Below are 18,857 nucleotides of genomic sequence, written 5' to 3' on the forward strand. Positions count from 1 at the left end.
GTAATCCAGTCAAACGAAGAGTGTTTTCTTTTTTTATTACAAGAATGAAATATGATGATTTAAAAGTGCATGTCAACCCTCATGATAAACATTCACGTAAAACCCACATCTTTATTATTTCAGTTAATAAAGTTCTAGTTTAGTCTTCTTTAATCATTATAGAAACACAGAAGTATCTTAAAATTAAGTAAAATAATATTTCTTCATTATTTTGCTATTCTATGAAAATTAGAAGTTATATAATTTGTCCAGCTACCTATATTGTGCTGTATGACTTTGTCTATTAAAACAGAATTTTCTTATTCTTGTTTACTTAGAATGACTGTGCTGTTGACGTTAGTATATCAGAAGGAGATATCTTGTCTGCAGTCTCAGGATGTATTTCCATGTATTTAATTACGTATCACTGTAATCTCAATCACTCAATTTCAACAGATATCACTGATTAATGAGAATAAATTAGCTTTCCCTTCTCCACTACATACTTTTTACATTCTTACTGAAATATACTGTTTGCTAAAGGTGTGGTGGTTTGGGGTTTTTTGAGGGATGAGTGGTTTCTTTTTTAATTCAACAAATATTGGCCTTTTGTCTTTGACATTTTTCAGGTTATCATTTCTGTAGTTAATAGTTTGCTTTTATGGGAAAATGTGGAGTCTTAAGATATTTGTGTGCTTGGTTGTCTTCTCTTTAACCTTGCTGCTTGTCTGGTCATATCAGTTATCAATTGTTATCACTATAGAATATAGTTTCTGAGACATTTTTCATCATCCTAACATCTCATTACATTTGCATTATGGCTATGGGGTTTGTTTCATAGCATAATATTGTACTTTAAATACAAAACCAGAGTGAAAATAAAAAATATTAAACATGCTTTAGTAATAAATACTAATTGTATCCAGTATAGTGACCAGTATCCAGACAAGATTTCTTTTACCGCATATCTGTTTTAGAGAGCTGTGGTTACTACAGATGTGATTCAATGCAAGAAGTAAGCACTTGCATAATGTGAGGATCACATGTATTCCCATTCAGAGAAGCCTTTTGCTGCCACACAGAGTTTGTAAAAGTTCAGTGCCTTTCTGAGTGTGATGTGCTGCAGTTCATTTTTCATATTTAAATCTAGACTGTTTACAGCTGTATTATAGCATCAGCATAATCTCTGACTTTAGGATGCTCATTTGGGATTTATCCTACTGTAACTTGATGGAGAATGTAGGTCCTTGTAGGTCAACAGATGTACGTTTCACCTCTGCTGCTCCTTTGAGTGAATACTGGAATGTTTTGCAGATGCTGGCAGATTAATTTACAAGCACATCTCAGATCCCTCTGATGTATTCAGTAGCAGAACTGCAGAAAACCATTTTTAATCTGTTTTATAGACTTGGAATTATAGTTGAGTAACCAGACTGCAGCTTTAGAAGTGTTTGGGTCTTTTGCTGCTGTTCTTAATGATTAAACTTAGAATTGAAAAGGAATAGTTAGCTGAATATTGCAAGTCAGTGCAAGCTGACAAACTAAGACTATAGGTATGGGGTAAATGGTTGTAATATTAACTTGATGCTTTCTTTCAGTAATTGCTTGTGAGCTAAGATGATTTTTTGCCTCTAAAACTATTTTCTTTATGGGACTGTCCTCCTGATTGCAGATATCTCACTAGTTTTAGGGTAATTTTTGATTCTAATGCAGTATTTATTTGAAAAGAAACTGTAATTTTTTACTGGTTTAAAGGTAAACCGGCAGGGGAAATGAACCCAACTCAAAAGAGAGATTATAGGTCAGAATAATAATTTAATAAAATAATGCAATAAGTATGATTATACAGACAAACAATTGGTTTTAACCCACAAAACCCAAATGTATAACCCAGCACCCTGGAGCATGAACAGAATGGTGTTCGTTGGGCCCCCTGAGTCCAAAGTAAAAGGAGAGGGGAAAACCTGTTGGTGAGAGTGCTGTTGCAGTCTGGTCAAGAGTGGTGGTTGCAGTCTGGTTGAAAAGTGGTGGTTGCAGTCCAGTCGAGAGTGGTGATCTGCAGTCTGGTTGAGAGCGGTGGTCTGCAGTCTTCTTCTGGATCCCATGAGTGGTTAAAAAAGTCCCAAGACTCCAAGATTATATATCCTCCAGTTCAGGCAGGAATGCCCAGTACCTCCCTCAGGGTGGGGAGTTCCACAATGGGTGTGAGGACTGGGGGCACCCTTCTATCTCGCAGGCCTCTTAACACCCAATTTATAGCCTGAGGAGTCAGGCTGCTCTGGGCAGATGATATAAATGGTCTATTGATAACAGTTTCTGGGAAATGGCATGGAAGGCTATATAAAATGCACAGTTTTGGGTTACACCCATACAGTGATGAACTGGTCCCAGCTGTTCTAACTAGGACAAATTTCATTAAAGGAAATTAATGCAGAAGGAAGGTGTAAAAAAATAATGTACGTTTTGCTTAAGAAGCAAAACAAAACAGAACAATCTTCAGGTTGCATCTCAGTACAAAGTGTTATCAGCTTATATACAAAGTATATAAGCAATGTCATTTAAGTAATTGCCATATTTTCTACAAAAATTTATACAGAGCTTGGAGTAACAATTATTTAGTTAATCCCAATGCTATGCAAAAAAACCCTCAAAACACCAAAACCAAAAAAATCTTACCTACAGTTTTCTGAACAAGATGCTTTCACCTGTAAGTAACCTGTGAATATTATATTGAGTTCTTATGTCTCAGTACTGTGGCACATAGTATTTACTGTGATCTTAGATAAAATATTAAAAAGACAAAACAAAGTATTCATTCACACTGGTAAAATAAAGGTGAGAATTTGGTCCTCAAAGAAGTCATAGAAAGTTTGGCATTATTTCAGAGAATTATTTCATTCACAAGGTAAACTATCTTTACTGTTAAAGTCATTAGGGAATATTCATTAGTGAGACACTGCAAATAGTGTTTTGAGAAAACTAAAAGATGAGCCAGCAACTGTGCTCTGTCAGTTGAAACTGCTGGTTATCTACAAATGGCAAAGTTCATTTTGTACTTACTAAAAGTTGTAAGTGAAACAGTTTTGTGTCAACTTCACTGAATAATAAAATTTCCAAACAACTTTACCTGCATAGGAGCTGGATTTTGAAGCTAAGACAAGCTATACCCTGAGGATAGAAGCAGCCAATATGCATATTGATCCTCGTTTCCTGAGTCTGGGACCCTTCAGTGACATGACAACAGTGAAGATAATTGTAGAAGATGTTGATGAGCCACCTGTGTTTACTTCACGTTTGTACTCCATGGTGGTGTCTGAAGCAGCAAAGGTTGGCACTATCATTGGAACTGTAGCAGCCCATGATCCAGATGCCTCAAATAGTCCTGTCAGGTAAGATGTCTTATTTATTTAGCCTTTGTGTTGAAGTTGTTCATTTTGTGGTGGGAGGGTCTTTGGTTACGCTGAATCAATAGTAGTTTTGTTCCCTTGGAGAGGGAGATTGAGGTTTTCTATGAGTTTACATGGTTTGGACTTTTATATTCTGAACTACAGAACCTTTGAAAAAAATATGTATTTAAATCTCTGTGAAACAAAGAAGAGAGATATAGTTTCAGGATTCCAAGGGAAAAAACCCTCAAAATACTGCTCATATTTATTTTTCCCTAAAGTTAGGAAGAACCTATTATTATCTTTAAGGAGTAATGTTCTCTTAAATCAACCAAGGTCAAAAATTATGATACCCATGTGTGTATATGTGTGCGTACGTGTGTGTGAATAATGATTGTGCATGCACTAGAAATAAGAACGTAATAGGACATAGACTCCCACGTGGTAAAGTGGAGCTGAAGTCCCACAGAAGGAAACATTAGTAAAAGCTCTTTACATTAGAGAAGTGGATAGGACAAGATACATGTTGTGCTAGTCAGGATGGCTAAAGGCAATAATATTTTGGGTTTGTTAATTTTGCTGGAGTCAAATACCTTCCATTTGAATGGGAAGAGATACAATCATTAGACATGCATGAACTGTCAAGGCCCTCTTTCTTTGTCTTCAGTGTGTGAAGAACCTGCAAGTTTTCCACAATATAATGTCCAGGATCATGTATTCTTGTATCTAAGGTCAAAGCTCAAGGATAAAGACTCACCACCTAAGTTAAACCACTGATGAGCTACTTGTTATTTTTCTTATGCAGAGTAATAATATTAATTCTCAAAGGAACATGCAAAGGGTCTCAAGAGTAGTGGTTATGACTCAGGAATTTTGTTAATTTAAACATCTGCAGGAGGAGGAGAAATGCATACACAATTAGAAGTTAGTACTTAGTTTCATTTGTTATTGTTGTTCTCTTAGGGCATGCATAGGAAAGGCTTTCACAGGTACAGTACTTGCTTGGGTGTCACCTATTTTGGTTAAGTTTTTACTTTCATGAATTGAAAATGAACTTGGGACTTTAGAATAGCTCTCTAATTTCTACAGCAGCAATTTTAAGTTGCAAAAATAAAGCATATGTTTCACTGCTAGAGATGATGCAAATGTTCTCTCTATTTCATTATATACTTGCAACATATTGAAAATAGTGATTCTATAATGTATAAACAACTCCTAGATGGATGCTTGGCATGTATTTACTTGTGAAATTTATCTTTGCTGAGCTCTTCCTTTGCTGTGACACTGTTTTCTGGCACTGATGTTATCATCTGGTGTATAGTATGATTTAGCAGAGTCATTTAGAATAGGATTGAACATAGTTCCATTAATGCAGGCTGCTCAGAATACTTTTGACTTCTGCGTAAACATAAAAATGAGTTTATTTGCCTTGATCTGGTTAATTTTTACAATTCCAGCATAAAAAATTGTTACATCATCAGTGTAACTAACATCCTGAAGATTTCTTCTACTTCAAGGTTGTTTGGCATTTGAAGAGGAGGGAAAAGAAAAGTAGTGAGGATTTATCTCTATATGCTTGTGAACCTGCTACATACATTGTTGAAGGTTCTGAAAGACCACATAATTTAAAGCTGTTCTGCATCTGCTATGATACATCAGAGCCAGATTCACCTAAAATTGGAATGTGTTAAGGAGGATTAATGCATAAAACTTTTCAGGATCTGTTTAAGAAGTTTAAATTATTAATCTATAAATAACTATTCCAACTTCCAAATGTTTGACTATATTCATACTGATTAAAAATTAGATTTGTTATAATTCAGAAAATGTTGAAATTACAAAATCAGATACAAAACCTTGACAATACTGGGGGTTGGGAAAAATAATAAATGTTTTAAAAATAAGAGGTTATCTCATATGGACCAGAGAACTATTGATGTTTGAACTAGCTTAAATAAAGGATTTAAAACTCCTGAAGCTCAAAGATTTTCAAGTATTAATGGCTGCAAGGAATTAAAGGATTAAAAGTATTTAAAATATTTTTTTTAGAATTTGAGTATGGATACAATGCTTGTAAATAAGTTAAGGAAAACCACTTGCTTCTGATGCATAAAAATTATTTTTCTTCTTGTTTCATAAGAATCTGTCATCCAATTTATGTAACTTGTTTGCTTTCCCTCTCCCTTCCTCCTTTTCTCCCTCCTTCCTTTTTATTGCTTTCTTCCTTTATTTTCTATTTTTGTCTTTCTCACCTCTCCATCTCCTCATTCTCCTCCTTCTCCTTCCCTTTCTTTACTATTTTTTTAAGAAAGGTCTTTGACTCTTCAAGTTGCATAGTGATAGTGTCAATAATTGTAAAATCTAAGGGCTGGCAGGAGATTGAGTCCCAGCTATGGGGCTGCCAAGAGTGACTACATAGCAGAGATGACAGGCACAGTCTCACGGGGAAACTTGCCAGCCACAAAACAGCTGTAGAGCACTGCTGACCAAATAAACAACAGTGCTGGCACAAAATTAAGTGAAAACGACCTGCAGTTAATGTAAAATGAAAGAAAAAAAAAAAGTGAAAGAGGGAAAGCCGTGATCCACAAAACCTGCTGTTATGGTTTCTCTCTCTATTCTCTCTTTTACTGAGACAAAATACAGTAAAACAATTCTAATTGTGTAACAAGTCTCTGCTCTTAGATTATGCTGCCAAGAGGGATAGATTAAAAAGACAGAAGCACAACAAAGAAAAAGCTGGTATATTACAACAAAGAACAAAACAAATAGTTTCATGAGATCATTATATCTAGGAAGTCCTGTTTTTTATCTGTCGTCCATAATTCTTCCTTGCCACATCATTCAAATTATTTGGTTACTGTTATATCAGTAATTTAATATATCATCAGTGTGACAGTAATTGTAATGATCACACTTTATCTGATTTAGACATTTTAACTCATCTCGAGTGTAGGGAAGTGCTCTGGAGTACATACTTAACCTAAATGAGAGTGCAAGAATCTGACCAAATATTAAATCGAATGTTGAGAGTATTCCAGTTTTAAATCTAAATCTGCCTAATAACTGTCCCTTTCTCTCAAAAAGTTTGTAAGCACATCACCCACAGGCATTTTTTGACCTTTTCTCTTATGCTATTTTCTGTTTGCTAAGGATCTCATTTCCCCTTCCTAAAACAAATTGGGAAGTAAAGATATGTTGAACCAAAGAGTTAAGGGCATGAGCCTGTGTTTGTCTAATGACAGTAAAGCATCAGGAGCTGACAGTGATGACATGTAATCCCTTGACCCTGTTCTGCATCATCTTTCTTTTTTCCCTCTGCCCGTTCAACTCTGGGTGACTCAGGGGCTCTTCTGCTGGTGACAGAAAGCTCTGTGCTCAGACTACCAGTTCCCACGGGATCAGTGTTCAGCTGGTACAGCCTTGTAGCAAACTTCCACCTCACTTTCTCCTTATCTGGCTTTCAGGAGGATGCTATTTCGTTAATTCCTGAGTTTGCCTTACAGTAGAGGAAGAAAGAAAAGACAGGGGAATACATCTCACCTCACTTAATAGGACACTGTGGGAGTGGGGCCTGCCACTGTCAGCACAGGTCACTGTGGAACTCTCACCTTTGCATATGGCTTTGCTTCCCTCAATGCCCCAGGGAAACTGGAGTGAACAATGTCAAACTAGGGACACAGGAGAAACACTTTTCCCTCAAATAAAAAATCAGTGAAATATTTTTAAAAGCTCTAATTGAACATAAATAAAAGGTTTTCTTTCATCCTTTACCTAGGTATTCGATAGATCGAAACACAGACCTGGAGAGGTATTTCAATATTGATGCCAACAGTGGAGTCATTACAACTGCTAAATCTTTGGACAGGGAAACTAATGCTATTCATAACATCACAGTTTTGGCCATGGAAAGTCGTAAGTATCAATTGAAAGATTTTACTGACTGTTTATGTGTAAAACTTTATGCTTGGTTGTGATGAGCTGCATTGAGAGAAATTCTGACAGTTTCAAACCATGGCAGATAAAAATAGCTCAATTACTCAATGCAAAAGAAACCTATATGGTAAAAATTGAAAAATACAACACTTTAGGTATTTGCTCTTTCTTTTGCTTCACACCTTGTGTATTCTTTTGACTTCTGAAAAACAAGTACAAAGGAAGATGAAATATGTTAAGTCAGCAGTCTCAGACCAAGTGTCATTACAGGAAAGGTGATATGGAATATAGAGGAGCGGTTACCCAATCTTAGTGAGGGCACTCAGAGCTGATTGCTGTTGGTTAACCACAGCTTTCTTAGAAGGTATGAAGGAAAGGGGATGTGAATGCTTATGTGGTTTAATTTTCCTGACTCTAAAGTAGCACTGCAGAGGTTATTTTGGACTTGGTATTTTTCTGGTGTAAGATGAAGTGTTAGAGAATAAACCCTTCAAATGCGTACAAGAATTCTGCTAATCCAAGTTTAAATCTAAACTTGTTCAGCTTTGAATACATTCAGTGGTGAACGATATATTTTTCCCTTTTTATTCGAAGAATTTATTTCTTCAAATTTCATCCTTATTAGTATTCTGTTGGGCTGTGATAATAAGTTCTCTGGCCTGCTATTTTAAAAATCTTCTCTTCTTGCTTTCAGTGAGCTTAATTTAAGCTTAACCCGAAAGCTTACATTTATCATTTAGTGTCTGAATGAATTTCTCTTGTAGTATCAGTAGAATTTGGGTCGAGGAGCCCAAAATGGAAAACAAAAATATTTCTGACTAGTAACAAAACCGATAAGTTAGACAAGGGACATACCTGACACAAGCAAGAGTCTAGGAGCAAAAGCAAAACCTTACACTACTTTAATTTATGTTCATGTCCTGCTTGGTTTTCAATAAACTTAGATCAGCAGAGGAAGACCTTGATATCAAAATTGCTTACTCTGTTGTATTTCATATGTGAAATAAAAAAGAACAAATGACAAAAACACTTTGTGATTTACATTTGGATGCATTGCTTTAAATACTTAAAATATTTACTAAAATGTGATTGCAATACCCTATAAAAAGATAGATACATAGTAGAAGTTTTGTACAGTTTTTAATTTGCCCTGCTCTAACGCTGTCATCACCACTTCTGGTACAAGAGAAGCAAAATAAGTATTGCACTCCCTGATGCCCTTTATGCTTAGCTCAAAACACATATACTGTTTAAATTTTGACATTAGACCCTGAATGTATTCATATTTTAGCTAGAGATGTGCATCAGTTTATGAATGATTCATATTTAAGGTGTTAAACTTGTTAATGACAGTAGTGAAATACTTTATTGTTTGTGCACTTTAAATGTTTTGGGATTTGCTTGGCAATGAAGCCTTCTCTTTTTTTCTGTTACACATAGCTGATAAAATTCTTGTTTAAACTTCATAATAGCCTGATCCATCTGAATTGCAGCAAAATAAAAATATTTAACCCATAATAATCATGCTATTCCCAGTATAAATAGTGATGTTCTGGCTGGCTATATGCCTTGGCCATGGTTTTACATAATTTTGCTGTTATCTGTCCATACAATGTGATTCAACGCTGTGATTAGTGAGTTAGATTTTCAGTTTATCCCTGAGAGTAAAACCTTAGTTTAATTGCAGTTGTAGGAACACATAAACATTATTTCCACTAGGTCCAGAAGACCAAGCCAAGAGCTTCCTTTGTCTTTGATGGAGGGATTATAATTGATTTGACATGTATATACAAATGAAGAATGCAAATGAAAAGGATACCTACCCAAAGAATAACTTGCAAGGAACTCTTCTTGATTGTTTTGTTGGATGTTTTTCCTATAGAGAATCCAGCACAGATTGGGAGAGGTTATGTAGCCATTACTATCCTTGACATCAATGACAATGCCCCCGAATTTGCCATGGACTATGAGACAACTGTCTGTGAAAATGCTCAACCTGGTCAGGTATGGCTTGATAGGTTTAATGTTTATTTTTACAGATAGGCAGCCAATCGTTATGAAAGTCTGCCAGCTTTAAGATAAAGAAAAATCAGCTTTTGGCAGTAAAAATGAGACTGATGTACACAGTACAAGCAAATAGCAAGAAAGATGCAGGTGTAAAAATTAGTAGTTGAAGGCACTTTTAAAATCTCTGTCTTTTTTACAGGTATAACTGACAGATTTTGCTGAAGTCACCTAATTTTGAATAACATTAAAAGGACAGAGATTATTTTGAGACTAAAGGCCTACCCTCAAAAATGAGTATACACTTTTATTCCCCTTAGGAAGTAGGGACCTTAAGGACGCAGTTTCGCAAGGGGGATATATTCCTAGTGTTTTTAGTTACCCAAATATATTCCAAATAGTCTTAAACTCAACTAAAGCTATATGTTGTTATTTATCTTTGGTGTCTCTCATATTTGGCCTTTCCTCTCTACTTTGTAAGACCTCACAAAATATATATATTTTCTCATTATCTCTCATTCTCCCAGAAAACTAGTAGATGTTGTGCCTGCACAGATCCCACATATTCCCTGGAAGACTTTGCACTTTTGTGCCTTCTTCCAGTGTATTGGCCTTCCTGTGTCAGGTGTTTATTGTACATTTCAAAACCACATTATAATTTAAATTCTTAATGGAAAACACTACAATTACTAGATTGTGTTCATGAGAAACACAGAGTATGTGTGCTCTTATATGTGTTTTCCCTGTGCTCTGGTCAGAACTGTTAGATTGGAGTATTAATTTTTTATGGATTTTAAGCAGTGGTAAAACTTGTCTTAGAAATTTTGTAAGAATTTTAAGAAATGAAATTGAAAAAATAATATGATAAAAATGAAATTCCAGAAAATATGAATATACTTTATGTGCCTTTTTGTTTTTCAGTATATTATAAATATATATATAATTTAAATGCTCAAAAGCGTAATGGTTTCCTTGCAAAAGTCTACAACATTGATTGCAGCCACAGATAACTACATTAAAAACCATCCAGAAGATACACTTCTTTCACTTCTATGTAGCTCTGGTGAATGACAGGACCTAACTTTCCCCCAGGCCCTGTGGATCATTACTTTGGCCAATAAATTTGGTACAGATAGAGTCAGGTCACACTTTAATTTTAATAGTGTTTATACATGCTTAGGAGATTAGAAAACCAAAATGGAAGATGATTAGGACTCAGGGGAGTATTGATACTTTGATAGGTAATAGAGGGGTTATCCAATGGATATGTACAGTGAAACCCTGATGTATTTCAAAACAGGTGATCCAGAAAATTAGTGCAATCGATAAAGATGACCCACCAAATGGCCATCAGTTCTACTTCAGTTTAACGGCAGAGGCAGCAAATAACCACAATTTTACACTGCAGGACAACAAAGGTAAGAAAATTTCATTTCGGTAAATATTCAACAGGAACACCTTTCATTTTCAATGCAGCATGCTCATTATGACCTACATAAACTTCTGTTCTGGTAAGGACATAAATTAAACTACAGTCAGCCTGGAAAATAATTTTATCTGTAGACTATTTGTCAAGGGAATTAAGATGTGTTTTGAATCATTTAAAGCCTTGAGCCAAACAGAGTGGCTTCAAATCTTTAAATCTTTCTTCCTTTTTTTTTTTTCATCAGTCACTCTTCACATTTTTTTCCCTGTATTTATGGGTCCTTATCTAAATTAGATTTTACCTTGGGGCAGTGACTGAAAAATGTCCAGGAGTTCATGTTTTATTAATATAACTCAGGGCGTAAAACAGGAGTGCACAGTCAATGGAGAGGTTTTGTGATTTGGTTTGTTTTGTGTTTTTTTTAAGAAAAACATCTTTTCAGTAAGTATATCCCCTTTTGAAGAATACTTTTGGTAATGTGCTGCCTGCAATATTTGCACAGACTTCTTATGACTGTTTCCTCAAAGACTCCCATTGACATCACATTTCAATTAGTTAAAATATCTGAGAATGTATTTCTAATTAGTGTCCTCATTAGTTGCACTGCATAGTACAGCAGCTGGGCATGTGTCAGTCAGTTTAGCTATTAGCTGAAGCAAATAGAACTAGATAGACACGATATTGCTCTTGCACTGCTCTTTTATGGATCAGTACTAAACCAGAGCTACAAAGTCATCCTATTAGTAAAACAAGAAAAACAGACGTGGTGGAGTAAAGGACACTGTTTGTAGAGCCAGACTGAATAACATTCACGAAGTATAACATGTGAACTAATAAAGTTCTCTTATGCAGGTCTTCATTGCCTCACCTTACATGTAGTTACTGAAATGCTTAATTTTCTTCATATAAGCTGCTTGCAGTTAGAAACTGAAGACTCTAACAGTAATAATGATTAAAATAATAAAATGGCATTCTAATAAGACTATTCAGAAATTTGACATTACGAGTACTGTAAAGTACTTAATGGAAGTTCTCTTACAGAGAATTTATAATTTGAAAAAGTAATAATAGATTTCGGCAATGCGAGTAAAATCAGTGGAGTTGCAAGACAGAGCAGCAGTTGCCTCTTTTGATGTTAGATATAGTTAGTATGGTTAGATATTATTAAATGATGATACTTAATTCTATGCATATCTCATATGATGCTATAGGAAGAGGTGATTGCGTATTTTGCCATAAATAGATAGGTAAGCAGATAGATAGACAGGCCAAACGAACGAACTTTTTGGTACATCCTAGGAGATGTAACTCCTTACCTTGCAGGAGCTGTCAATACATATTGAACACAGTGAATTTTGTACATATCTTCTAAATATATGGACTTTTTAATCACACAGCTCAGAGCAGCATCAAACTGTACATTTTAGGCTGATTGTGTTAGTCATCTTGATTCTTAGAAGAGACTGAAAACAACTGCATATCTTTGCTACATGTGCTATTACCTCTATTTGCAATCTTACTGGATTTTTTTTTGCATTCAGAAAATATTTCACTGATCTTCAGAACCTGTTCTATTAGTATTTTCATCGCTTTCATTAATATGATATGCATACAGATGTGTGTAAATTAACCTGAAATATGTATGTAGATATTTAATCTGATCACTGAAGGATAATTTTTTTCTTTTTTATGATGATTTCATCTTCAGCTGTCTATCAAGAGTGGGAAACTGTGAGCTTAACTAAAACCAAATTGACCTCTGTTATTTTGAAACAGTTTTTCATGGAAAATAGAAAATCTTTTTTGGTTAGTCAAGTATCATTTCTCAGCTGATCCTACCTCTACACCTTCAGAAATATATGACCATGAAAGACAAACTGCTGAAATAATATAAATATGTTAATTAAAGTTTTTAAGTGAAGACTATAGTATTGTATAGGCTTGTGTTTTAGAAAAGTCACATAGTTTACAATTTTGTCTTTTTATTCCTTTATCTAGATAACACTGCAACAGTATTAACCAAAGAAATGGATTTCGAAGACAGGAACAGTCTGTTTTCTACTTGCCAATATTCATAGTGGACAGTGGATCACCTTCACTTAGTAGCACTAATACCCTCACCATCAGGGTCTGTGATTGTGATGCAGATGGTATTGCCAGACATGCAATGCAGAAGCATATATCTTGCCTGCAGGACTGAGCACTGGAGCCCTGATAGCAATATTGGCTTGTGTCTTGACACTGCTAGGTACGTCTTCTTTCTGTTACCCTTATTTTCCATTCAATCCATAGTAGCAAAATATATGTGCATATAAGCTTCAACATGTCCCTTCGCCTTGGTTTCTGGTAAACAAGCACAGATAACGTTCTAGGAAAGAACAGCATTTTGTACCATGACCCACAAAAACCCTTTATATTGGGACTTTCAGTTTCAGATACTTTGTTTCAATGTCAAACCTCCAGACATATATAAGAAATAATAGTAAAAGACAGCACTTGTATCAAAAGCAGTATTTAAGAGATACTCAATGCAGTGTATGGAAGCACTTGGTTTAGCATATTCACCCTATAGCCAGTATCAGTGTGTGTCCCTTTTGCATAGGCATAACTGTTTTTAAACATTTATTGATTTGCATGGAAACAAAGACATGCAACAAATGTAATTTACTGATGAGAAACATAATTAATTGACTTCTACAGAATGAGTCTTTTATTACTTCCATAATACTAGCACTGTTGAATTTTATGTTGAGCAGTGGACTGCAACTACATAAAAGGCAGTGGAAAGTAGTGGACAGTGTCCACATCCTAGTTTAGTTAGTTAGCATTACTCATTTACTGCCTGCTCATTAAACAGAATGACTACATGGGAGAGGTAAAGGGTTAAATCAAGGAGTAAAGATGAAGGATCAAGTGAGCAAAAGTGCAGTTTTGCTTGTTGTCTGAAAATTCATGTGTTAACAATGGTACTGATTCAACACACAAGATTTTTTTTTTAAATGTTGTTATCATTAAGAGATTTTTCTATTCCCTGGCTGTACATATCAACCTAAGGAAAGGCAGAGACCACGGTCCTCCTTAATTGATATAATCCCAGTGGTGCTTTATTTTTCACTGTTATCCAGTTATTCCAAGTAATTGGGATAGGTCAAATCAAGAAACTTTTTTCCATACTTCTGTTCATGGCCGTATTTCCACCATGTGTAGTATCTCTTCCTTCGCACTCTGATTCACATCACTGTAAACCACTAGAAGGAAATGTTCCCTCTGCTAAAAATATTTCTATAGGACTCCAAAATAAAAACCTGTTGCATATTTTTTACGAGTAGAAAAATCACTACCTCTGCAATGAACCCAACCACCTTACTCAGTAGCTATATATAGGATGTGGCATTTCTAAAGTTTTCCATCTGTGTGGAAAAAAACCCGCTAACTCCATAAGACTTAAATCTCACTCAACACATGGTTAGGCTTAGGTTTAAGGAGAAATGGAAAGGATTGATTGCCACAAGTTTACTGAACATTTTTAAATGCTAGATTTTCTAGGCAATTTATATACACATGTGAACTTTATTTGGACTTGAAGCTAAATGATAGAGTTCAAAAAGATATGAAAATATCTCTCCTATCAGCTGACATTGCATCAGTGGAAAACACCTATTTTAAACTTTAGTCCAACTTTTTTCGAAAGGAAAAAAGTTGGCAATTCATTTGATCCCAAATAAAATGTCACCATATCTTATATGTAAGAAGGGACTTTCTGAGGTTGCATAAGAAACTACTGTAGATACTACACAGCCTGTCTTGGTTGTAAGCTTTCCTTAATAGAGGAATATTCACTTAAAGAAGACCATTGAATGGAGACACAGCATGTTACCAGTGGATAACTGCTTGTTCTACTCAGTACACCATGGGTTCAAATACAACCAATAAATCAAGAAATGGGAGCTTTTGTTCCAGTCATTTTTAGAGTGTACCAAACAATGTGTTTGAAGAAGAACTGAGAGTAAATTCTCTGAACACAGTGTTTGAATAATGGGGCTGTGCTATCATCTCCTTCCGACCTAAAGTCTTCCTTTTGGGTACAGTTCAAAGGTGCAGGCACAGTTGAGGCTGCATTATATGATAACCCTGCCTTTTAGTCCTGCATTTTGATACTGTTTTGTTCCCAGCCACGTGCCAGTGCCTAAGCATCACTGCTGCCCAGTGAAACGGCAGTCAAGTGTTGCTGCTTGTCTGGTCCCAGAGCCTTTCTTCTTCTATCATTTGTTCCTGGAAGATGTTTTCTGGAACCAGCTGCATGTTAGTACTGCTAGGAATTTACTTTTTCCCTTTTACTCTTTGCATTCATTCCTGAGAAAAATCCTGAAGATCCACTAGCACAGCATAAAAAACAGGCTTCAGCTGTTGCCAGGTAGTTCCAGGACTGGGACCAAGGGATGCATTTATTTCGTAGGAGTTTATCAGTGAGAAGTGGATATAGGCTACTGGATCGATATCTTTTTCTGACTCAAGATTAACACGCAGTGCAAATCCAGTCACATTCATCAGTGTCATCTTAATGTGAGTGCCAGTTGTAAAGCAGAGGAGGCATGATATTTGCATAAAATGAATGAGTACATGCATTCTGCCACCAGTATCTTGAATTCTCAGCTAGCTCTTATTTTCTTAAAGTTAGTATGATATACTTTGATAAGTGATGTTTTCTTGCCCCATACATGAGTTCGTCTAATAAATAACTGTTTGTCTTAACAAAGGCTCAGATTCTCTCAGTGGGATTTCTTAGAGTTACTCTTTTTACTTAAGCCACCATTATAATTGCATATAACATGGTATAGACTATTTTTTCAAACTAGGATAATTTTGAAAAGTTACAAACATTTTACCAAAATCTTTTTCTATCCTCATGCTGACTGATAGACATTTAGTTGTAAATTTTATTCCACAAGAAAGTTTCAGTACTTTTTTAATTATTCAAAACAGCTTTGCAATTATGCAATAAGGCTGGTGTTACAGAAAAAAATTAATTAAAAAAAAAATTAAACCGAAATCCTAAAAAAAATATGCTTGCAATTTGTTCTGTAAAAAGCATATGAAGATAATTTGATTAATTCTGGACTGTACACAATTTTTAGAGAAGTAAGTAGGAATTTTTTGACTGCTTTGGAAATTACATGATAATTTAATTCAAGATAATTTGTTTTTCAGTTAGCATCTTCCAGACACAATAAATGCTTTTGAAACAAGTGTTTGTAATAAAATGCTTACATAAAATCACACATACAAAAAAAGAATACTCACCTGTAGATAACCTAATTGTATTTGAGAGGTTAAATATTTGTTTTGCATGGAAGCAGTGGAAAGCTAAATTGGCATAATACTTTGTTATGATTTTTTCTGTCATACTTCTGAATATAATGTATTGCTACCACCCATTTACTTATAAAGACTGAAGAAAGCCTCCTGTTGGTGTGGTACTAGAGTTTATAATTAAGTTATATGTTGATTTGTCTTCAAAATACAGCTTTAAATAATTTTTTTTAGTTGAAGACAACAAATTTTTTATTATTATCACAATACCTACAAGAGCTGAATTAAATCAGCACACGTAACTGTGTGATTTGTAAACAAGAAGAAACAGTACTAGTCATAAGTATCTTATTCTCTAAACAGGTAAAATCTGTACAAAATGTGACTATGTAGTATGTGTGGGTTTTGGTCTTTCAGTTGTAAAAGTGATAAATGTATAACTCAGGATAAATGTATAATTGGGGGTACCCAAAGCAACATATTCAGAATGTGGTTGAGTATGCGATGCAGAAGCTGTTTTCTGAAAGTTATGGAGCTGAGCTGATTAGGGTCACTGAGTGTGGGCATTTAAAGGTCGCAGTCACTTTGCAAATATCAGTCCAAACTGATTAAACAACAGTTACGGACGAAGCTTGTTAACTGGGAATTAAATTTAGGTTTCCTGAGTCTTGGCCTCAGTAATCCCCAAATCTCATCTGACTGTAGTGGCAACTGCAAGGTATAACTAAATAGTTTATTAGTGTGCTGCTTAGATGGCTGAGGATCTCCAATCATGAACTTTATGAATCGTGGCACACCTAAGGCATAAACTAATGTGCACATCTATTTGCAGCTGATGTGGCTTACTGCTATAGTAAATGCCAGGCTTAGGGGTGTAGTGTATACAAAGCATAGTAACACTTGTGATTTAGCTCTATTCCTTACTGTATAGCTCTGCATGTCGTCTTCTCCCTCAGGTTGTCTCACGATTTTTATGGCTTCCTTACAATTATGTTGCAGTTGCCTTGAGTACAAAAGGAAGGATTAACACTAAAATAGAGAAATATGTTCAGGTGACCTAAACCTGACTTTTTATCAGATCATGCCAGAATGGAAATTCAATGATAATTCCATAAAGCACACTGCAAAATGGCAAAGCAAAAATCCACTCTTATATTCAAAGGTCTGGATCCCTTTCCCCACACATGGTGTGGGGCGCACCAGTTCTAGTTCCATTTGCATCTGAGGAACCGTTTCCGATGGCTGAACGTGGATAGGGAGGGGGAACTCCAGCACCAGGGATTTCTTCAGGTCCTGAGCCTGGAGGGGAGAGGTGCTCTCCCCTCCTTCCACCCACATGGTCCCATGGCAGCCACAGAGACAGCACACAGGACGTGGAGAGGAAGCAAGAGAGAGTTTATTGTTGGGGGGGTTACATTTATAGGGTTAGGAGGATTCACAGAGTAACCAATTACAAGTCTCAAGGGGTTAACAACCAATAGGAAGGGGTTAAAAGGGGCCAATGAGAACACCTCAGGATATCTTCTAAGGACATTCCTGCATGGGATAACACTTGTCGTGGGGAGTCTTGGGAAGAAGAAAGCATGAGTTAGCAAAGAGACTACAAAAAGCCATTTTGAAACATGTTTAAACAACAGTTTTCCCATATACTGTAGGTTTACTGCCACACAAAGGTGTTTGTTAAAGACTGATTTAGGTGAACTGAAACTACCAATATTAGAGTTAAGTTTATACTGACACAGCTAATATAAAGACAAATTACTTTTTTTTCTTGGCTATTGTACCTGTTAAACAAAATCAATATTTCTAACAATTCAGGTAAATCAAAAGAAATAAAAGGTTAGTTGAGATCTATCTTTGCTAATTCTGGTTGTTAAGTCTTTTGTTGTTTCTAATATCGATTGATGTTTATTTGTTATATCACATATGAAATCAGTATTGTCATTTCATCTCTTTAGCATGAGTTTGGTGTACCAATATGGAGCCAAATTAGTGCCCTCAATGTGCCTAAAGCTTTTCCACTGAATTATTTTTTCTCTAAAAATCATGAAATTAGATTTTTAGAAGTTCAACCAGTCACTAATTACTGACCTAATCTCTGCTTTTGTCATACATGTTGGAAAAACCCCCTACTATGACTTAATGAGAGATGAATAAACTTAGAAATCATTTGCATTTGATTTAGATATTAGTGAAAATTGTTTAGGGCTTGTTTTCATTTCTGCAGCTCCTGCAATGCAGCTAAAGCTTTGTTCATTTAGAGGTTAAACTTTACTGTTCATAGCTGTTGGAAAGGCTAGAAATTAATGATCTTGTATAGTCATCTAAATGCTAAAATATTTAACCTTTAGAAAGACTCCATATTTTTCTTGGCTTCAAGCAAGTGTGAGAGGTAGAAAGATACTATATAAAACATTCATTGAATCTTGATTTTTATTGTACCTTTAGGCAGACTTTCCTACTAAGTTTTGTATTTTGCACTTATTAGCAAGTCTTTAAGTTTCAGCATAAAGTATGTTAAGAGGGACAGTGAAGTGAAAATGTATTTACACTTGAGTAAAATAAATTATTAGCTGTTTAATTATATGGTAGTATAATTTTGCCAGTAAATGTTAAAAATAATAATAAGTTATGTCAATAGAAATCTTGGTTTAAATATATATTTGTATTGTGAGGAAGCTAATTTATCTTGCACTTTAAAAATATATCTTTTACAATAAGGAAAAGCATTAAGAGTGGAGTGCAGTTGTCTCTGATGACACTTTTATGTTCTCTGCTGTATAATTTACAGTTTAATTTGTATTATACAAATATCA

The 18,857-nt window shown here is 35.2% G+C and overlaps 1 protein-coding gene across 1 annotated transcript in view; it reads left to right on the forward strand.

Annotated features, from left to right (window-relative positions):
* CDH7 (cadherin 7) overlaps positions 1-18,857 on the forward strand; it is an 87,688-nt gene that overhangs the window by 63,220 nt on the left and 5,611 nt on the right. Inside the window, 7 exon segments of the mRNA XM_032702801.1 lie at positions 3,115-3,368; positions 7,144-7,280; positions 9,184-9,305; positions 10,606-10,723; positions 12,730-12,756; positions 12,759-12,881; positions 12,884-12,979. Of these exon segments, the coding sequence (XP_032558692.1) occupies positions 3,115-3,368; positions 7,144-7,280; positions 9,184-9,305; positions 10,606-10,723; positions 12,730-12,756; positions 12,759-12,881; positions 12,884-12,979 (877 nt within the window).

The sequence above is a fragment of the Chiroxiphia lanceolata genome, chromosome 1, assembly GCF_009829145.1.
Source record: "Chiroxiphia lanceolata isolate bChiLan1 chromosome 1, bChiLan1.pri, whole genome shotgun sequence".
Classification (NCBI taxonomy): domain Eukaryota; kingdom Metazoa; phylum Chordata; class Aves; order Passeriformes; family Pipridae; genus Chiroxiphia; species Chiroxiphia lanceolata.